Source organism: Tursiops truncatus, chromosome 7 (genome assembly GCF_011762595.2).
Source record: "Tursiops truncatus isolate mTurTru1 chromosome 7, mTurTru1.mat.Y, whole genome shotgun sequence".
NCBI lineage: Eukaryota > Metazoa > Chordata > Mammalia > Artiodactyla > Delphinidae > Tursiops > Tursiops truncatus.
In genome coordinates this window covers 4,620,578-4,643,192 of record NC_047040.1, presented here as the reverse complement: position 1 = coordinate 4,643,192, position 22,615 = coordinate 4,620,578, and the positions used below count along the sequence as shown (strand labels likewise).

Here is a 22,615-nt window from a genome sequence, read left to right as displayed (position 1 = left end):
TCTCAAAATGAGTAGCTACTCCCTGAAGACGTGGAAAGAAGTTTCCATCATGTACTGATGTATTTCTCATCTCCACCTGAGAATGTGTCAAAGCTAAAACGGGGGTATTCTACGTGAAGTCACTTTTTTATTTCAGTCCCTATTGAAAGTTATACTCGCAGTTGTCAAACTGAAATACCCAATTAATTTGGGGTACCCTTGAACCCTCGCTCTGCAACTCAGTGTGTTTCTAGGCCGAAAGGGAAACTAACGCTCCACCTAATTGGAACTTCTGGTTTTATGGCGTATCCTGGAGTTTTTGTTTCGTTTTTATTTTCCATGTTTTCCGGGGTTAATGGTGTTTTCTGCGCGCGTCTACATTAGCCCACTATGTGGAAGCCCTCGGCAGTTTTCAAATCCTAAGAGCTGTAAAGAAGCCCCCGATACCGAAATTGTATTGGCTGTTAAGAAAGCAGTTATGAGTTATTGGAAATGGAATTAAAATTGTCTAATTAAGGGTCGATTCCTTATTTCAGAGTTCTGTTCGGTTTGGTATTTTGTCTTGTGTCCCGTGACTTCAAATTACGAAAAGAACATTCATCTTGCTGGAAACGGGGAAGGATGAAGTTATTTTGCTTCCTGCACATTTGTCCTATTTTGCTTGGCCTCGGGTTTTGTTTAATCCTCTCAAAGGCCCTTTTAATGGACGTTTCAACATGACTACCTCTCTGTGTGGTAGCCTCTAGGAAACGACCATTATGTCAAGCCCCTTCACAGCTAAAGTAGTGAGTTCACATAGTGGAAGAATCTTCGGGGTTGCATCTTATGGGAAAAAAAGAAAAAAAACCCACTGCCTTTTTATAAAAGAGCAGAACATTTACCCAGTCTTGTTGAGCACATGAATGTTCAGATGGCCGGCACAAAAGAAATCTCCAATCTCTAACCTCACAATGAAATTGCACCGACAAAAGATCGCGGGACACCGGGCGCACTAAAGTGGAAGGGACACAAAACCACAGCAGAATCCGACCCTGCCTGCAGAGGTTCCTGGGGGACTGCCTTTATCCAGCATCCTGGTGCCACGGTCCGGCTGCAATGCTCCAGGGAGCCCATGCAGTCCCCCCTGCACATGTGGCATTTATACTGATGGCATCTCTACAAATAAATAAATACACATCCGTGTGGACGAGGAACAGTGCTATCAAACGAGGTTATCACGTGGCTCCTCCAGGAGGTAGAAGTTTACACTCCCTGGTAGGAATGGAGACGGTTATTTGTTTCGTGCTGAGACAAGACAGTCTTAGAAATGAGTGGCACACCCTCGTCAAGCCAGCCCCTTCTTCTGCCTAGGTAGAAAGGTCCGATTAGTTCTCGTAATTGATTCTGAGGGCCGCAGCGTGCATTTCGCCAGCCCCGCTCGGTGCACACCAGGGATGTAATTCATGCACACTTGAGCGTCCAACATGGCTGACAGGGCTCGGACACACAGCTCCTGGCTGCATCATTTTTTAATCAGCTCTCTGAGGAATATTTATCTAATCAACAGAGAGCGCTGTCCGAAGGAGACCAGAGGGGGCGTTAATACAAGTCTGTGGCCTCCTGGTACTAGGATGCAGGAAGAGTTTAGGATAAAACCCTGCCTGTTTGAGCATGCCAACAGACTGCAGAATATTTTTATTCCACTTGTAAAGAGCTAGTCAGAGGATTCTCACGTTGGAGCTCTGCCGTGTGATTCGTTCTCAGACATTCATTCGCCGTAGTTAAAATTTTGTTGTTGCTGTTTTTAGAGAAACAGGATGACTTTTCCTTTAAAATAAAATTTTAAATGCCTCGTGATCATGACAGGAACTTGTATGAAAAGCTGTAGCTTCCAGAAATAAATCGGTGTGTAATGATTGGGGGTCGTTAACTCTAAATGATTCCAGCTACTCTTGGTAGAAAGCCGTAATTTGCACGTTTTCCCTTTCTCTCTGTTTCCTTTGAAAAGATGGTGACTGTCTGTTAGTAATTTCGAGGAGTTGAGTGTATGCTGCTATACCTCATACGGTCATCCGAGCACAAAAATCATCATTTATAACTCCCAGACACCTTAGAGAAATGTTCTGTGAATTCAGCTTCATATCAGCTTTTCTTCTTTAGATGTACGACTCAGGACGGGCAGCAGTTGGGAGCTGCGTGAGCTGGGTCACAGCCACCCACCTGCCAATCTGGTAGCGCACTGCCCCAGAAAATTAATCAGTGCAGAATGTGGACCTCAGGGCTGCGCTCAGGAGGGGACAGTGTCACGTGACATCCCCCAGTGCGCACGCTCCTACACTGGTCACCGTTAGTACCAGAGTCACCTCTCTTTTTCCTCCCTTTGTAATTCAAAGATCGCCTTAAAAATTCGGTTTTACTAACACCTTCAGTGTTCATATGCAAGAGGGCTCTTTATTAATTTTAAGGGGAAGTGACAATACCACTGTTACTATAGGGCGGTAAACTTTGTGTTTTCTTATCATGTGGGGCATGAGTACTGTCTTCACCTGCCTTTTGCAAAATTTTAATCCCCAGAAAATATCTTCCAACCAACCTAATGACGAGTTTCACCCCCTCCTCTGTGTTTAATTCTCAACCATCAGCTGTGTGTCCCGTGTGCCGCCTCTTGCTGTGATATTCACGTAGTAGCCTGGTGTTTAACCCAAGTTCACGGTTCACGTTTTGGCGCCATTATGGGGAGAATGCTACACTGTCCTGCTGATGGCTCCCTTTCCTGGGTCTGCTGACGTTTCTGCCAACCCAGACTGGGGTTCAGAAAGTTCCATTTAACTTGCAGGCTGCAAGGAGAAGTGGCCCATCTCACCGTCTGCATTGGGGATGACAGTTGGTTTGCACTAGATCTGGGATTACGTGCTGTGGGGTTCTGTGTCCACTGAGAGGTTATGCATGTTCTCAAACACCGGACAAGATGCTGAGACATGTGCCATTTAAATAGTTATATAAGGCATCGTGGCAACTTGCTCACAGAAGAGACTCTTGTTTATCCAGTCAGCAGAACAGCAGAATGGAAAACACTGATGGAATGCCCACAGTCTGCTGCCTTTTTGTCCAAAACCAGGGGAGATTCTTGTATTGAAGTAATAGTTTCATGAGAAATAACATGAGTGAGAAAAGCAAAGTAAGTTCATCTTTGTTTAAAAGAAAGAAACTATATTCCTGAAATATTTTTTAAAACAAAATTTTTTAATTAAAATAAAAATCATCCAGAAAATTTAGTCATTTGAGCTAGTCTACGCGACGTCCTCAAGAATCGCCGTCCAGATTACCGCAGTTTGTTTATCCATTCATTCACTGAAGGACGTCTCGGTTGCTTCCAAGTTGGGGCAGTATTATACAGCACCTAGAAGAAATGAGCTATCGGGCTTCCCTGGTGGCGCAGTGGTGGAGAGTCCGCCTGCCGATGCCGAGGACACGGGTTCGTGCCCCGGTCCGGGAAGATCCCACATGCCGCAGAGCGGCTGGGCCCGTGAGCCATGGCCGCTGAGCCTGCGCGTCCGGAGCCTGTGCTCCTCAACAGGAGAGGCCACAGCAGTGAGAGGCCCGCGTAACCACAAAACAAAACAAAAAAAAGAAATGAGCTATCAATCAAGCCATTAAAAAGACACGGAGGAAAGTTAAATGCATATGACTAAGCGAAGGAAGCCAATCTGAAAAGGCTGCCAATTGTATGATTCCAACCATATGACATTCTGGAAAAGGCAAAACTGATGAAAAGATCAGTGGTTGCCAGACCACGGAAGATTTTAGGGCAGTGAAGCTCTTCTGTCTGATGCTATAAGGGTGGATGCACGTCAGTATACATTTGTTCAGATCCATAGAAAGTGTAACACCAACAGCGAACCCTCATGTAAACTATGGACGTTGGGAAATAATGATGCGTCAGTGTGGGTTCATTTATTCTAAGAAATGTACCACTCTGGTGTGGGATGTTGATATTGGGAGAGGTTGTGTGTGGGGTGAGTAGGGGGTGGACAGCAGCTACATGGCAACTCACTATTTTGCATCCAATTTTGCTGTGAACCTAAAACTTCTCTAAACAATAAAGTTTATTTTAAAAAAAAAGAATCACCGTCTATTCCAAAGGCCTGCGGTCACGGGGTGCTGCCAGCGTGACGGCCATGCGTGTGCTGGTCAGTGGAGCTCGGCATCCAGCCCGCGGCAGCAGGTTGGATAATTCCTGGGTCCGTGTGGTGCGGTGTCTTCGTTTCCTTTAGCGGTGAATCCAGGCAGCAGCATTGCACATAACCAGAGATTTTATTGATGATAATATGGTTGTATTTGCCCGTTGAGAAGCTTCTAAACAAGTGGACTTAGAGCAATCAATGCCCCAGGAGACAAATGCACGTCTCAGGACCTTGGTATCAGCCAGAAAAAGTCCATTTGTTTAAGAGGAAGAAAAAGGCATGACATTTTACACATTAAAATTGATTATTTCATCAATAGGTTAATAGAAAACCAGGCTGCAAGTTCACGTCCTGCTTATATATCCATATGGTAATGGGAGACTGGGGTATGAAAAATGCAAGGCGGAAAGCAGGCAGGAAAGGTTTTCTGCACCAGAGCTCCCCTCCCTTGCACAGAGGTGCCCAGCCCAGATTCTGCCTATTTATATGTAAATGCTTTAGAAAGAGGTAACTTTTTCCACTGAGGAGTGCAGCCTCTGTGGCCACGACTTTCTGGAACTTGTGAAACATGGGCCAAGACGCCAGAGCTCGGGCTGTTGAAATAATTAAGCACACGCTTAATTCTGTGAATGTCTCAGTTATACGAGGAACTCAGTAAATATCCACTGAACATTTCCAAAGTAAACACTCGAAAACCGTGACCGGTTTCCTTTGTCTCGAATGACATTTGTAATAGTGGGTGTACCTGAGACTCCCGTTGCCATGTGTGGTGTTACCTGGGACAGGTAACCTTAGAGATAAGATACCTTAAGGATGTAGAGATAAGGGAAACTTCTCCACTGATGGAAGACTAAATTTAGACGCATATATTATAGAAGGGTCTCAGTCACCAACCTTACTAGGTTAGAGATGACATTTCTTTTATTGTTTTTTTAAATTTATTTTATTGAAATACAGTTGACTTACAATGTTGCGTTAATTTCTGCTGTACAGCAAAGTGATTCAGTTAACACATGTATATACATTCTTTTTCATATTCTTTTCCATTATGGTTTATCACAGGTTATTGAATATAGTTCCCTGTGCTATACAGTAGGACCTTGTTGTTTATCTATGCTATATATAATAGTTTGCATCTGCTAACCCCAAATTCCCAAGACATTTTTTATTAAATTATTTGGGTTTTCAAGCCACAAGGTCATTGTTAGTTGGTTAGTTATAGCTTCACTTTTTCTCATTTCGAATCAGGTGACAGCTAACTCACAGCTAGTTTGTACTCTCATTAACATAAAATTTGCCTCCTGATTATACAGTACCGTTTGGGAATTGCGTTGGTTCCCTTCCGTGTTCCTGTTTCTCGCGTGTATCTTATATTGTCGCCCCAGAGCAATCCAATGTGCACCAAAGTGCTTGAGATTCGCTCCAGCAGCAGAACCCCTTGTGAAGACCGGGGGTCTGGGGTTCTGGGAAGACCTGAAGCCTCCACCGTACTAGTTGAGGTTGAGCCTTTTGGCCTTAATGCTACCAAAGGCAAGAACAGCCAATCTGTCCTAAGCCAGGAATGCTTTGGGGTGAGAGAGCTGGCCACTGGCCAGTGCATGCCTCGCTTTTTGGTCAGCCTGTGACCGAGTGGGTTAGCCTAGCTTTCTGCGGTGAGCTTCAGACACACCTGCGGAAATGCACACACCTGCCTCGCCAGGTGAGCGCTTCTTACCTGCATAAACAAGTGGTCATCCAATGAAAGCCGCGTGCAAGGTTTGACGAGTTTCTCTTCCCGGCTGTGGAAGTCAGAAGAGACAGATGGTCCGATTATGCCCCTTCTTCAGGAGCGTGGGTGACTGGCTGTCACCGACCACGCTGTCCGTCCAGCGCTTAGATCTGTAGTCACATTAGCCTGAAGACTTGCTCCTCAAAACCCTGTTTAACTCTTTGCTTTTTGCAACGTGTCTCCTCTGAAGGGCTGGCAGGAGGCAGCCTCTTGGCCACAGGTGTCTGCATTCCTGAGTGGGGGGTTGGGAGGGCGGAGGAGGTGAGGAGGTGTCAGTGGAGAAGAGGGTCCGCGGAGGTGGGAGGGGGGCATCTCACCCCTGTTAGTCACAGCACGCCGTGTCAGCCGTGGGCATGTCATGCCTGTGTTAAACTTGTCCCGCACTTCACTTCTGAACCCAGGACTGCTCTGTGGGTAACCTGGTGTTTGTCTTTTTCTCTCGGACGCTTTCTTCAGTGAGCTGAGAGCTTAAGGAGGCAGGTGCTCTGTGGGTTCCTCCATTCAGAGCCTCCAGCCTCCTCCCCATAGGAAGGAGAATGGACCACCCTTCAACCACAGCAAGATGGTAGTCGAGTTTTGCTAGTGTAGGTTCCTGTCCAGATCAAAATACGTCTGGGGAGAAAGTACTTCATTTTTTAACAGTGCTGGGCTTTGCACACCTACCGTCTGTAGCATACACAGGAACGGCTAATCACTAGAGTCCCTTCTGATTTGACATGCTCCCAGCGTTTTGCCAAATCAGAGGGCTTATGGCGACCCGCCTCGTAGCTCCTTCAAAAGATGCTACCAGCCCCCAGGGAAGAGACCAGCTTTGCACTGTCTTGAGTAGCCGCGTGTGGAACCCAGCAGGGCGAAAGGGGTGCATGGGCTTCCTTGCCTGGGCGTTTGTTGGATTCTGTGCAAAGCTAAGGATGCTTTTTGGCCTTCCTCTGCCCTTCCTGAGTTTCTCTGCGCTTTGGGGTGGTGAGGCCCGGCCGGGAGGCCGGAGGTGACGTCACGTGCTACTTGGACATTTCTTTTCTCCCCTTTTCATCTGTTTCTTTTCCTTTTTGTTTTCTCTCTTGTTCCCCCTCTCCCCTATCTGCTCTCGGGATGCAGCCAAACGCAAAGCATGGAAACTAAACCGTGTTGGTAGCCTGCGAAATATCCACAACAGCAGCACCAACACCGAAGGTAACGCCGCCCCTCCCCCCTCCCCCCCCACGCCGCGTCCTCCCAGCCTCCCTGCCTCCCTGCCTCTCCAGCGCACAACTGGAAATGCGATTCGCCCAAAGCCGCATGCACCCTGATTGTGTTTGCACAGTCATTCCCGTGGTCTTTCCATCTTTTTGTTTGTGTGTTTTATTTTCCCATTCATGTTCCTTCCAGCTTACTTAAATTTTGACCTTTCCCTTGCAGTCGTAGTGATGTTTAAATTACTTCACAAACCTATTTTCTTCTCTTTTTTCTTTTCCTTTATACATGTGAGCACTCAATGTAATGTTTCCCAAGTTATTACAGTTTTTAAAAGTGTTAGTATCAGGTGTAATGATCTGTAGCCAAATACAGTAGTGTGCCGTGACATTTAAGTAACAGTCTTAATTTGTTTTGTGGAAACATTCTCCATAATGCTCTCTGCAGCTCTAATACAGAGGCAGCCAGGCCCGGGTCATTTGCATGGCCTGCTATTGCTTGTAAATTCAGTATATTGTTGTGTTTCTAAAGGTCGTCTGGTGCCAAAGTTCACAAATTGACTTGCGTTGCTTTTTTCACCGAAGACAGCCGTCATTGCTTTTGTATAATAGCAGATTGAATTTCCCCCCACCCCAGCCTTCATTTGAAACAACACAATTATAAATTGCCCTTTTTTTTTATGATTACAAATGTCAAGGGTCAGAATTATTTTGATGCCAAGCAAAGGAAAACCACCCCCATCGGCCCAGGCCCTTATAAGGGAGGCTGGCGTACAATCCGTGTGATGCAAAATAGGTCACAATCCAGTGATCTCGGGATAATAGGGGGACATTTTTTTTCACTTAAATGCAAGCCAAATGGGTCAAGTAATCGCAAGCTCGTGCCCTAACACTAATTGACTTATTTGGGGGTGATTATAACTGTAATATTTTTCTTAATGTCACTGTTTTCTGGGCTGTTGGTTTTAGCAATTGGCAAGCAGTGGCATTAAATCTCTTGTAAATTTTAAATTGCACACTATTTCTGTAAACAAGTCCCCCTCTTCACATCCCAGTCATTAACCTTTGCTGATTTATATCACCATCCTTTTTTCCTTCCTTTCACAATTACTCCTGTCTCGCCACCGAAAGCCCTGCTCTCAGCCAGAAGGAAAAAAAAATGAATCCGGAAAACAAAACTACATTTTCACGATGGCTTGTTAAAGACCTGTTTTTAATCATCATTTGTTTTTTCATTCCTCAAGGGGAAACGGTCGTCTGTTAAGGTACCAATGGAACTTGACCCCCCCCCCCCCCGTATCTTCTTTCAAAGCATTCGTTTAAGAGAGACAAAATGAGAGAGGAAGAGAACAGAATTTTAGAAACAGTCACATGCAGTATTATGTCTTGTTGTCTTTTAAAGGGTATTAAGTATTCTCATTCACTATTTTTTAATGTTAGTGTTTCAACTTAGCGTGCGTAATCATCTCTCCCCTGTGTCCGTATCAGATACGCTTTTCTTTTGTATGTGTGTGCATTTATCACAACAAGTGTGTTTATTGACTCTCAGCCTTTAAAAAATATTGGTGAGGTCTGGTTTTACCTGTGGTTATTTACAAAGCTGGGGGGCAGGAGGAGGCAGGCAGACAGCCCCCCCGAGACTTGCTGTTGGGGATCTCCTGGAGACGCTGGCAGGGAGGTGTCTCACGACAGGTGTGACAGTTTGCAGAAGTGGGAACTTCTCAGCCTTGACCAACCAGGTAACCTGCAACACTGCCCTGCCCAGCCCTCCTGGGTGGGGAGGGACCATGATGCTCTCTGCTGTCTGAAATCTGTAAATACGGTTAACACTACCCACTCAGGGTCCCTCGTCAATGGCCAACGCTACGCAAGGCAGTCCTGAACATATCGGAGTAAATAATGACTAGTCTCCTTCACATTTTCTTTCATTTCTCTTCGGCATTCGATTACATTTATGAATCTTCAGTTAAGCGACATGACCATTCTTCATTTACTTTAGGTTTCTTTCGAGATTAATGTCTGTCTGCATCCAGTCTCATTTCATACAGCTTTCAGTATAATAGTACTGAATTCATATAATTATATAACATAAATTATCAGAATGCCTTTCTGATTTCCGGTCTTTTGCTATATGATGTCATCACATCTTCTCTGTCTATAAAATCATCCTTTCGGAAAATTCATATCCCGAACATTCTAACTTTTGTCGTAACCTGAGACCTTGAGTGTTCCACTAAGTACACCCATCCCCAAATGGACTAGTTTTTAAACTGGTCCACTTGAGTAATCTGTTCAGAGGTACCCACAAAATATTGTTGACACCGGAGTTTCTTATAGAGGAAGTTAGGACTTGAGGGGGGAGAGGGGAGAGTGCCCGCTGTGCGCCAGGCCCTGTCCTAGAAGCATGTCCACGCCCCTCAGTGCAGATCTAGAGAGAACAGCCCAGACGTTACGGGACTCACCCGAGGATTCAGGCTGGTGAAAGACAGGTAGGACCAAGAAATGAACCTGATGGTCTTTCTCCAAAGCCCTTTTATTCTTACGTTCATCGTTCTGGCCTCTGTGCTACATTATCTCATTGAATCTTCACTGGCAGGTAGGTACTTCGTTACAGAAGAGAAGTTGGAGTTTCGACAAGTCAAGTGATATTCTGCAGGACGAATAGCTGGCATCTTCTGGAGACAGGACATATGCCCAGATCTCTCAGCTCCAGGACCCACTCCTGGGTGCTCATGGAAATGGTCAAAGATGGACGTCAGGAGTGATAAAAACGAATTAAACCGAACTAATTGGGGAAGCACATAGACAGGATTAGAAAACAAACAAAAATATGTTTCTCTTCCCCTTTTTTTTTGTCCATTGGGCTAATTATCTCTGAAACCAAGCTGGAAACCTCATTGGTGTGTATTGTATTGCCCTAATTTTAAAATCTTTGTTACTTTGTAACAATTCAGCTCTTTCCCAGGGTTGGTGAAATTCAAGTTCCTTCCACAAGAATGCAACTTTAACTTTTCCATCTCAGAAGCCTGCGGACTGCGACGGAAAGTTTATTTATGCTGTGATTCTCCCAATTCGTAGCTGCCTCCTAAGCCACGAGGAAAATGTATATCAAATTGGGTGGATGAGGCTGGACTTGGGAATGTTCGACTCCATTGGAAACATTTTTCTCAGACCCGAGCAGAAGGTGGACGTTGTGTAGAAGGACACGCGGCAGGGCGGCCGGCTGGCGGTCTGTGAGCAGTGTCGCCCAGGAGGGATCACACAGACTCTGTGCGGGTGTCCTCAGGCCTCTCCTTCCCTGCGCTGCTGGGGACAGGGCAGACCATCACCCACTGTGAGTTGGGCCAACAGCGGACTCTTCCGGGGTGTTTTAGCTCTCCTTGCTCCTGCAGAAGAAGGCACGTGATGAAGCGTAAATGGGTAAAGAAGAGATGTATTAGGGAATGAGGGGCGTTTCCTGGGGTGTCAGGCCCACCCACGTTGTATGCATCCAACAGGCCGCGCCACGCAAGTACCAGCCGGGTTCAGTGTAGCCCAGAGTCCCGACTCAGCCCTGCTCGTAGAGTCCGTGTCCCTGGATCTGGAACTTGCCCCAGAGACAGGCCTGTGAAGCCTGTTTGGGGTCCCCTGCCACAACGTGGTGGCCCAGATGGATGAACTCAGAGGTGCCGGACACAGTGTTGCCAGACAGGCCGCACCGTGGAGAAACACGAGTCTCCTTTTGGAGAACACACGTGGTGGGCATCGTTCGTCCCTCGGGCCCAGGTCAGGACTGGCACCCCCTTCCTCCACCAGATGGCCAAGACCATCCCTTCTGTATGAGCAAATGAGAGCAGGCCTTTCCCGTGGCCAGCCTAGCTCCATGATGCTCTCTCCACCCTCCGATGTCCACAGTCACAGATCTGAGACGTCCGCCTCATTCCAGTCCAGTTAAATTACAGATGACGATCACACTATCCCTCCTGAGCCGGTGACGAGCCTGCCCAGGTCTTGGGTTCCTGCCACAGTGTGGGTGCCCAATGCTGGGCCCCAGGCAGATGGAGGGGACAGGCTGACGGTCAGCCCAGGCGGGTCAGGCAGAGCGAGGGAGGAGTTCCAGCGAGGCCCTGGGTGCCCTGCGGGTTTAGTGGAGTGCGAGACTACACTGGATTCAGGGGTTTCGGAGTCATGACGGCCTGCAGGGCTGAGTACTCAGACTTCCTGGCATCCTGTCGTGTGGCTCCCCAGTAACCCCTAAGAGAGGTCGTGTCCTTGATCTTTTACAAAAGGAGAAACCAAGGCACAGAGGGGGCAGTCAGGAGCCCCGGGAAGGCACACTGGCACGTGGAGACCGTGGCATGTGGGCTAGGTGTTTGGGTCAGAGCTGCAGCTGAAGCCCGGATGAGGGCTCAGCAATGGACGTGGAGCACACATCCCCGTCGGGACCATGACGCCCAGCAGACGGCTGTCACCGCAGTGGAGGAAAAAGGCCTGAGCTGGTGTGACAAGTCATCCTTCTGAAGGACTCTGCAGTGTCCGAATGCAGTGCCCACCCCAGACCCCAGCAGCTTTCCCCGAGCCCCGTGTGCCTGCAGGCCTGTGCGGGGCCACCGTCTGAGGCCACCTTCCACGCTCAGGCCGGGCTCTTCTTCACCCTAAGTCATTCACATACTTGCAGTCCAACCCTGGTTCCTGGTCAGAAGCCGTGCAACCTTGGGTTCGTGAGCGGCGGTGTGCACAGTGGTTTCAAGCCCAGACTCTTGAGCAGGTGGTACTGGTCTGGTTCTCACGTCCCCACTGCTTAGCTCTAACCTTGGGGTCATTCCTGTGCCCGCCCTCTACCTCAGTCTCCCCATCTGTAAACTGGGGACAGTCGGTGAGGTCATCTATCCAGAGGCAGGTAACACGGTGCCCACGGTCGCCACTACCACTGCTGCTAGCGTGAGGAGCGCCAGGGAGTCTCTACGGCAAAGAGGATTCAGATGCCTGAGCGCCATTTACGTAGTGAGGAGCAGAGATTCGGCAGGAAACGTTGCCCCTGAAAATGTAAGATGGGATTTAAAAGTCAAACTTCTTTTTTCCCAGACTTTTTTCACTACCCTTCCCCAGTTGCATTTACTCTCATCCTCCAAAGAACCGTCAGATGCAGAAATTGGGTTTTTGAGTCCAGTATGCCTGTATCCGATCCCAGCTCTGCCACTTCCGAGCTGTGTGAATTACTGGGGTTGCTGGGTGTCTCCTCCCCTGCTTAGTTTTCTTTCTCCGAAACAGAGACCGTAAAACCTACCTCGAATGACAATTGAAGAAGAAATTGAGAGAGGCGGACGAAGCCCTAACCAGGGAGCTGGGCACGCGGCGAGGGTGACCGCGGTGGTTGCTGTGAAACTCACAAATGCTTACGTCATGGAAAACCATCTCCAGGAACACAGTGCGTGGAGCACACAGGTTTTAGGCCTGTGGAATGTGTCCGTGCAGGCAGGGCAAGATGGGCCAAAGCCAGCACTCGTCAAGCATGAATGGCACAGGTTAAGATCTCATGCAGATAAATTCAGATTTAGGAAAGAAACCCTTTGAGCACTAGCTCCAGGACTGACTTTCTGGGGGAGAGATGCAAGACTGCGGGTATTTCCAGCCCTCAACTTTTAAAAGAATGATGAGATTGACAGTCATCCACGCGCTGAGCCGCAACCGCGAGAGAAGAGCTGAGGGCGGAGGCAGCGTGGAAGGTTCTGGAGCCTGCCAGTCCAAGTCTCCCCATCCCCACCCCAGGCTCTGAGCAGAGGAGGGGCCCTGGGCCCCGTGTCCCTGTGATTAGGAGAGCAGGGGACCTCAGAAAAGTGCTGAGTGTAAGTTAGAAAGAGTAACAAACAGTAAGCGTGTAGAGCGACCGGTAAATGACAACGGGGGCCTCCAGGTTTGCTCTTTCTAAACCAAAAGCTTGGGCCTCGAGCTTTCCCGGGGTGCCTGGGCCTGAGCAGGTGCCAGAAAACATGGTAACACATCCGTCTTCTGCCTCCTGAGAGGTTTGCAGTTTGGGATCCAGTCATTTATTTTTTTCAGGAGTTTTATTTTAGACACTCTCCTTAATTTCAGGGAACACGTGGCCCCCTATGCTTCCGGAAGCAGCAACTTTCGTGCTGCCTGGTTCTCCGGCTGCCCTCCCGCCTCTGTCTAATGTGTTTGGAAAATCAGAACTTCCTTTGTGTTTCCTGAGGATCTTCCTGTGATAACATTTAGCAGTAAACAGTCCTAACTCGGTGACCTCCTCTGGGGTCTTGCTTCTTCACAAAATTAATTCTACTCTTGTCCTAAATTAAACCACAGTACGACACCTCCGTTGGACTCTGGGCTAAACAAAGATATTTACCAAGTTGAGAGCTTGCAAAAATATTTACCCAAGAACCATGACCTGTGTGTGTTTATAAAGACCAAAAAATAACGTTTTCTTTTTGTTGAAAATGAACAGCTCAAGTGGAAGAGGGCATTTTTTTTAACTTATTACTTTTTTGCCATAGGTCTTGGCTCTGCACGGTCCTGGAGCAAATCCTTCACATTTATCTTTTCTTACAAAAATGGGAGGAAAAATCGAAAATGGATAAAATCTGACTTTCAGTATTGTGGTGGGTTTGGGGCTGAAATCTTAAACGTGTGTCGTTTTCATCATAATTGGGCAAAATATCTAAACCACATGCTTATTTAATATATGCTTTGAAAGCAGAAATATTGAAGTATTTTACAAATTGTGGGACTCTTCAGAATTAGCATAAGAGCCTGGGGCTGTGTTTGACCAAGCCTGGCGTAATCTCGAAGGGTGTAGATAGTGGGGGACCTGGGGAGGGGGCAGAATAGCAAACACATTCCATCTCGGTTTCCAACTTTGATGAATTGATAGTGGCTACCTGGAGAACTGGGCTAGGAAAGATTCTGAGGCTCCCTCAGGCCCTTTGGGGTCAGTGATGAAGGTCCTCCCTGGCCTTCAGGGAGGGACAGCATATGCCTTTGTCATCCCAGTCAGTCCCTGCTGGCGCCTCCTTGGACCACAGAGCTGAGACCAGCAGGGTGAAGTGGGCAGCTCAGCCCCAGTTAGTAGATGGCAGAGTGGGAAAGGCCCCAAAAGCGGGAGTGAGGACCCCAAAAATGGGAGCCCCAGACCCCAAGGACACGAAGGAAAGAGAATGTGGAGATTCAGGCAGAAATGGAGAGAAACCCATTGCAAATACTCGTTAATGAGGAAAAGCCCCTTGACCAGTGGTTTGAGTTGCTGTATCATCAGGGCGCTGTGCTGTACCCTAAAACAAAAGTCCCAGTTCTGCGACAACAGAAGTCACAGGTGGAGACGACAGCGATTTCCCTGCGAGCCTTGGCTATTTGATGGTCAGATCATTTTTAAATGGTGACCATCTAGAAGCCTCTGGGCTTGGTGGACCCTTTGGCCACCTCTGCCAGTGGGCACATGGCCCCTCCGTGCTGGACACTGTCATCTCTGCACCATTTAAATAACAGGTTTTCATCATGTTTGTCATTAAATGTGTCGGGAAGGACACTTAGCCTCGTGGACAGAAATAGGCATCCGGGTCTGGGTTCCAGGTTTGCAGGGGAGCCCGGGAACGCGGACCCAGATTCCTCATCCCGCCAACGAAGAAAGTGGGATGAGTGACCTCTGCAGACACTTTGGGTTCTTGTAAATTCAGAAGAGAAACAAATCTCAGCCTCCCCGTACACAGTACACCTGCATCTCGCAGGCATTTCTGAGCCGTTGTGCATCCAATGGGCACAAGGGTCCGGATCCTCGGCCCTTGCAGAAGTACAGGGCAGTGGTTCTGGTCCCAGATCTCCTGCCCCTCAAGACAGAGGTATGCGTCTGTCCGTCTTCCTACCCTTCCACCCGCTCCCCCAAAAGGCATCCTTGTCAGATGTCTGCTGTTGAAAGCAACCTCAAATGTAAATGAGTTACAGCTGTGTTTAGCCCTTTAACCCTTTGCCTGCTAGGATTCGGCAAAAATAATTGATGACTGATTGGCCCATTAACCTTTAAAAAAAAAAAGTTTGACAGCCCGGACTTGTGTAATGAGGAGGGATTCCTTGTGAAATCAGTCTGGTGGCTGAGTTGCTTGCCCCTAAGGAGGCGAAATTAGCCCCACGGGGCCTCGTCTGCATAGAAACTGGACGCAATTAGTGTAATATCCGGTGTTATTAATGTCGTTTGGAATAATTGGGCAGGTTGATTTCGACAGGTTCATGGTGCTAAAATACTATTATAGTGGACCTTTCCACAGCTAACCGTTAAACACGGAAAACTGTTTAAATCCCTATGAGCCCAATCACAGAACTTTATTAAACCACTAAGCCCTGGAATGCCACACTGGGAAACAACACGGTTCTTTTCTTTTCGGGCTCTGGGTGTGGCGGGCTTTGATTTTTTATGATGGGGGGAATCTGGGGGATTGAATTTTGATGATCACCTGTGTATCTAAAACTAAGAAACCTCCTGTAACGTAGATGTCATCAGGAATTTCTACAGCCTGAATTCTATTTTTACAGAATGAATTACATATAAGCTGCTGTAATTGTCACAAAGAGTCGGTTTGTGTCAGTGAACCGAAACCACTTGAAACGTAGCCACTGTTCGTCCTCACCTTCTGAGCTCTCATTCTTCACATTTTAAGTGAGGGTAACATTGGAGAGTAATGCTCCGTCTGTCTTTCTGACTGATTGGCCCCCCACTGCCAATTATTATTTTTATCATTTTTTTATCTAGTTGCTGATACTAAAATAGCATCACAGTGTCACTTCAGAATGTGATGGGATCCTTCTGGTCCACTGGTGGTTTGAATAGGGCTGTATCATCTGACAGAAATTCTTGTTTGAACGTGAGGAGGAGCTTATGTTGTGACTGTTCTGTCCACACAGAGGAGGGGGTGATATTTAGGTCCCCAGATGTACTGTTTACTTAATGAGTGTTCATGGTCAGTGCCATGATACAGAAATATAAGCCAGGATTAAATCTAGAGATCTGCCAGGTGTTGATTCAAGAAGATGACCAGGCAGCAGCTTGGAGGCTCCCATCAGGGCTAGATCTTTTCTCCACTGGATTAGTTAGAACTGGATTTGGAAGTGACAGAAATATAAAGGGATTTAGGTTAAAAAAAAAAAAAAAAAAGGAGGGAGAATGGATTCATTTATCCAATCCAACTGTAGGACAGGCAGCTGGGCTGGCTGCAGGGACCCAGGAACCTGGCAGGTATCGGGTCCATCCCATCCCTGCCTCTCTCTGCTGGTCAGCAGTGTTCTCACCTGTCCACAGATAGTGGCCTAGATAGCAGAGGCTTTCCTTCCCGTGGATAACTTGTGAGCTCTGTCTTGTTCAGTCCAAGGTAAGAGGAAGGAGGCTCTGCGACCCCAGCTCAGATGAGAAAACCTGGAGTAGGACATTTGGGTGATGTGCCCCCCACTAGGACAGATCAGTGGCCAAGAGCCTCCCATGCTCTGATTGTCTTGGTGTAGCTGGGACCGTTCTTCCTTCCCGTGCAGACCAATCACTGGCCACAGAGCCAGAAACGCAGGAAGATGGAAGCTGGAATGTCCCCAGCTTAGACTGCCACATCCATGGCATCATGTCCCCTAGCATTCTCCAGACGTGACCAGTTAAAAAGAAATATGACACTAGCAACAAGCTGGTTAGGGGTTTCTGGGGAAATTACCTTTAAAAGACCCTGGCAGCTTGCTCTTCTGACATCAGGAGTGAGGGAAAATAACAGAAAAGGTCACTGGGAAGTGGGGAGACCCATCCATCTCCTGCTGGACACCCTAGGAGAACTTTTTTTTTTTACTGTTTTATTTTTGAGAAACAAAGCACTGCTGGCCACCTCGAGAGAGGAAAATAATCAGACTGAAAGAGACGATGCCTGTGACGGCCTCAGCATTTTTTCTGACACGAACTTGGTATTATTCTTTTTTATATTTATTATTCCAGGCAGTAGATTCATTACAAAGAAACAAGTAGTCCTTCATGGAAGTCATATGTAACATGATTAAAAATGCAACTTCTCTATAATCCTTGTTTGTTTGTTTTTTTTGATCTTAGGAGGCAGAGGAAAGTCATAAGCAGGTATAATTTCGTTCTGAAACCCTAACTGTATCTGTAAGGGTTAACACATTACCCTCCCTCAAAAAGAAAAAAAAAGCCACGTACAGACAGTACCCTGGGAAACACACGGAAACTTAAGCATCAGCTGGGTTCCATTGATGCTGGTGGTATAGAGTGATTACAACTAAACATGCCCAGATTTGAATCCCTTACTCAGGAAACGGGGAATCCTAGCTAACCGGCTTCTTATAAAGACATCTTCACCGGGGCCTGAAATCCAAAAGAAGGCTTGGAGTAGCACCCCTGTGGGGCTGCCTCTGTACTGAAACGGTGTTAGGGGGCGGTTCCATCCCCTCCTCCCTGCCTTCTCCATGGCGAGCTGGGCCCCTGTCCTCCAGGTAGCCCTGATGTTCGCATCCACAGTTCAGCAAGGAGCCCCTCAGTGTGGCGCACCTGGGAGAGGCCAGCCCAGGAACAGAGGCACCATCAGAGGCCTTTCTGTTTGGGAGCTGTTGCCAGACCCTGTGTGGACAAGACTGGAGAGGAGCGTCCCCTGCCTCTCCAGGGCTAGGCCAAGCCCTTCGGTTAAAACAATAAATATTTCGCAAAAGCACGCTTGGTCAGCGTTTCACTGCATAGTGAGCTGCTACAGCGTGAAGAGCCTTGACCACAAGTCCTGACACGTACCTGAGTACATGTGCACGCTTCAAAGCCCTCAGAAGCAGACAACTCGTACACAGACGGTCACGGCCATCACCGCTTATTGATGCAGCTGACTTGGTCACCGAAGTATTGGGACTGTAGGTTCTGATTCCCCTCTTCATTATTCGTATAATTGTGTGCCTTTCCAGACTGGCAGTCACCCCACTGGCCTACCCCCTCCAAAAGGAAACTGTCTCAGATGAAGCACGTGTGGCGCGCTTGCACCATTGGTTCTTAATCAGGATGTGAAACGTGGCTGTGCTTTCCAGGGTCATGCAGTTGTGTTCACGGGGCTCACCTTTCCAATCCCAGCCTTTTCTCATGAGCTGCTCTCCACCAGGCTGGGGGCACGGGATGTCCTGCATCTTTTTGATCTTTTGAGCCTTCCTGGTGTTTCGTTATTGTTAGCGAATCAGCCAGGGTTTCATCTTCCAGAGACAAGCAGGAAACCTCTCTGGCCACTCCCGAGCTTGGGTTAATCCGTCACGTCGAACGCAGTGTGGAGTCTTCTCTTTACTACCTGTTACCAGAGACTGCAGGTTCCGAGTCATCCTCTGTGTTGCTACTTTTAGGGAATTGTTTGGCTTACTCAACATTTCTTTGCATCTCTCTTTCCCTACCTCACAGATGGAGAGAAATGAGTTTATAAACATATATCTTAAACGTGATTTCTGTTAGATCCTCATGTACAGAAATGCAATTAACGTTTCATTATACTGGTCTTAAATCTTGCCCATTTACTAACTGCTACTCTTATTTCTTGACATTTGTAGATTCCTTGGGGTTTCCTGTGTAAGCAATCTTGTAATCTGTGAATGACAGTTTGGTGTCTTTTATCTTTCCAGTCTCTGGATCTGTCACTTCCCTGTTTTGTGTCACTGCACCGGCCAGCAGGGCTGAACGGGGGCTGGTACCGTGAACATTTTGGCCTTGAGAGCCCTTGACCTGGTGTGAAATGATTGCTTCTAACATTTCATCCTCAAGAATAATGGTTGGGCTTCCCTGGTGGCGCAGTGGTTGAGGGTCCGCCTGCCGATGCAGGGGACACGGGTTCATGCCCCGGTCCGGGAAGATCCCACGTGCCGCGGAGCGGCTGGGCCCGTGAGCCATGGCCGCTGAGCCTGCGCGTCCAGAGCCTGTGCTCCGCAACGGGAGAGGCCACAACAGTGAGAGGCCCTCGTACCGCAAAAAAAAAAAAAAAGAATAACGGTTCTGTGGGTTCGGATACGTACTCTTCCACGGAAAGAGGATTCCCTTCTATTCCTAGTTTGATAAAAGATTTTAATCATATTTTTAATTAAATTTTCCTTCTTCTTTGTCAGGGAGTTATACATTCTACTTCTTTTCTCATAGAGGTTAACCCTGGTATTTTCTCATGTGTGCCTAGTTTACCAAAGTCTAAAGTTAGTTCTTAACTCCCCTGTGGAACAATGCAAAGTCCTAGGGCATTTTAACTCCAGGGTCCCCATGTCCACTTTCATTTCTCTAGTATTTTGCACCTTCCCCAAATTAGACGTGATAAGAAAAGTAGTATTTGATATAATTTTTATTTAGGTGTATTTCCATACTTATCCATTTGCTCCCTAACCCATCTGGTTCAGACCTTTGTAGAATCTTCTGAAGTGTGTCTTTTACCAGTTCCTCTAGGGAGGGGCTCTTGATTCTTTCAGTTTTTTATATGAAAATATCCTTATTCCACTCTGGTTCTTGAAAGAGAGATTTCCTGTCTCCGTGTGTCGGTTGCATCCCAGCTGCCCTTCTCCTCTCCCCCTTCGGGGACCGAGACCATCTCGTTCAGCCCCTTCCCTGAGCTGTCCCGGGTCCGCTCCAGGTGACGCCCTGCTTGGCCCCTTACGCGGGGTGGGCCTGCGCTCCACGCCTGCTTTTCCACAGCCCCACGATGCACCCCTGTCCCAGGAGCTTTTAACAGCTTTGAGAAGCTGTTTTTTAAGAGCTATTTTTTAAGAGCTGTTTTTTAAGCTGTTTTTTAAGAGCTTTGAGAAGCTGACGGGGGCCGTGGACCCTCTTGTTGGAGAAACGTTACCCCCCGTGAGGCTGGGCGCACCGATAGGAGAGTCCCTGACCTTCCTTCACGTGCTGTTGAGAACAGGTTCCACAGATTGAGGCCCAGCCCGCCAGCAGGTTGAATTCTAAAAGAGCAGCGATGCTGATGTCACCGAGAACACGGTACTGTTGTTATCAGGGTACATAAAGATTTCATGAAAAGGTGGCATAGCCCTGTGTCTGTGGCAGTCTGTGTTGGAGCAGCTCCCCAGACCTGGGTGTGCTCGACAAAGACACAAGCATCCTGTTCCCACCTGCCCAGATCAGTGGGGTCAGGTGGGAGGGGCTCTCAGCCACAGTAGTGGGAGCTGCTTCTCTTCTGAGACGAAAGGGGAGGAGGAGAGGGCGTCTGGAGGTGACTGCAGTTGCTTCGGAGACTGAGGGAGCATCCTTGTCTCGGAGGCCGAGGGCTCCAGTGAGGCAGGGCCTTGAGAAGGGGCGGGGCCAACCCGGCAGCACGGAGCCTTGCAGAGGTCAGGGGCCATGAGGAGTGCTGGGGACACAGGCTAGAGGACCCGAGAGTGTGGAAGGGGGAGGTTTGTGCAGATGCGAGCAAGCCGAGTGTGGGTGACAGAGGTAATTGACGAACGTGGAGGTCAGCTGGGTGGGCAGCAGGTTATTCACGTTATTAGTAACACTTGCTCGCCAGGGGCTCGTGATGCAGCTGGCTCTGCAACAAGTGATGGGAAACTGCCGATCACGTGAGACATGCTGGTGCCTGAAAGTCCAGCTCCACACGTCTTCATGGTTACCTGTGGCTGGTTACGCTGTCTGCACGTGGCCCCTGCTCTGCCTTTCATTCCGTGGCAGAGGTCGGAGGTTAGATCAGAACAGGGGACGCACACCAGCGCTCACGGAGGGTGTTGGGCGTGGGCCTGAGCTAGTGTACGTCATTTCGCCAGTGGAAAACACAGCAAAGGAGGCAGCTTTCCCCTCCCATTTTAAGGGTGAGGAAATGAACCCAGCACGGGTTGAGAACTTGTCCAGACTCCAGCATGCCAAGTGGCAGAGCAGGATTTAAATGTAAGGACCCCCCTTCCTGGTACACAGTGGCCCCTTCAAATCGCCTGGAATTTCACTCGCTCCTCCAGACTAAAACCTTCCCCGCTGTAGCTGGTCTTCTGCCCTAAAAGGACAGACGTCCTCAGGCCTCCCTCTTTGCCGGGGTGTATCTGTGGATTGGCGCACAGGTGCTTATGAAGAAATTAAATTGTATCCTGAGATGAGCAGTGTTCACTTGATTTTCATCCCCCTGTCAATTTCAGCAGCCGGCCATGAGTTACAATATTACGTCCCTGAGTTGCTTCATCTGTGCCCAGCACAGAGACACTGACATCACACGCTGATTTTCATTTTTCCTCATCCCCTGAGCATTGATTGAAACCTAGCTAAGCCACGCTGGCTTTAGGAACCAAATCTGGAGTGTTGGGAGGTCTGCAGATTCAGATCTCCGCTGCGGGGCGGCCGGTCCTGTGTGTGCCTCGGCCCCATGCAGGCGCGATTGAACCCAAAGGCACTTTCATGACCGAGGGCTGGCGGAGGGGCCATGATCTCATGAAAGCTAAACTCTTCATCCCCACCACTCTGTGTTTCAGAACAAGAAGAAAACTTTGAGTTTATCATTGTGTCCCTCACTGGCCAGACGTGGCACTTTGAAGCCACCACCTACGAGGAGCGAGACGCGTGGGTCCAGGCCATCGAGAGTCAGATCCTCGCCAGCTTACAGTCGTGCGAGAGCAGCAAGAATAAGGTAAAACCCGGAGCAGCCTGCCGCGCCCCCCCCCCAAGGCCCCACCACCAAAATCAAGAGCGCTGATCCTGAAACGGAAATGGGTGGGGGAGGGGAGAGCATCGGGTGAGACGTGCAATTGGCAAGACTCTTAAATGTTTCTGAGCAGAATGCAAAATAATTGCAAAGATAAAAAAGAATTGTGTCGATATGTGTCCTGTGTCATAGATTAGTAGCCTAGCTTAACCACGTTCGGATGGCAGAATATCCCAGTTTAAATCTTTGCTCTCTCGACTCATCCCAAATGTAAAGTATTGACCTTTTATTGGAGATCGTAGAATCTTTTGGACCCTTGTGACTTCTTTGTTCACACTGATTTTTGCTTTAGGCTGAATACCCTCAGGAAAAGAAGTGCAGACTTAAGAGGAGGCACTGTTCCGTTCTCATAAATGTCTCAAATTCAAATCCACGTCGAGTTAGAAAACTGACCCTTAGTACAGGCTTGGATGAAAAGCGCATGCACGTATATGAGCATATGCAAAGGGCTTAGGGAAGAGAAAATGTCCATTTTCTAAATTCTGTTGATAAAGCCTGGTATGGGGTTTATTCAGTTAGAGTTCATTCTTTTGCATTTGTTTAGCAGGAAAAGCAGACTTTAACCTGCATTTTCTGAATTACTGCCCAGTGATATTCCTTATACAAAGGTCATTTTTCTCATTTCCCTTTTCCCAGCAGAGATTCCTTCACAAATCATTATTTTAATGCTTGGATATTTTTAACCCCTTCTCTGGGACACTTTAAAGTCTCGGAGAGCATTTTGAGTTTTCAAACTGTGAACAACCAGAAGCCAGGAGAAAGAACATTGCCTCCCAACCTGCAATTTCGTTTGTAGCCATTTAAAGACATTTCTGCCAGTGATTTATGTTCCGCTTTGTCATTAAGAAGGGAGTCTGTCTTTCAAAAAGATGGAGT

The 22,615-nt window shown here is 47.9% G+C and overlaps 1 protein-coding gene across 11 annotated transcripts in view; it reads left to right on the top strand.

Moving 5' to 3' along the window:
• AGAP1 (ArfGAP with GTPase domain, ankyrin repeat and PH domain 1) overlaps window positions 1-22,615 on the top strand; it is a 555,489-nt gene that overhangs the window by 466,428 nt on the left and 66,446 nt on the right. For all 11 annotated transcript variants that reach the window (XM_033859482.2, XM_033859484.2, XM_033859483.2 and 8 more), the window contains one exon: window positions 21,510-21,664. In XM_033859482.2, coding sequence (XP_033715373.1) covers window positions 21,510-21,664 — 155 coding nt within the window. The remainder of the gene's footprint in view (window positions 1-21,509; window positions 21,665-22,615) is intronic.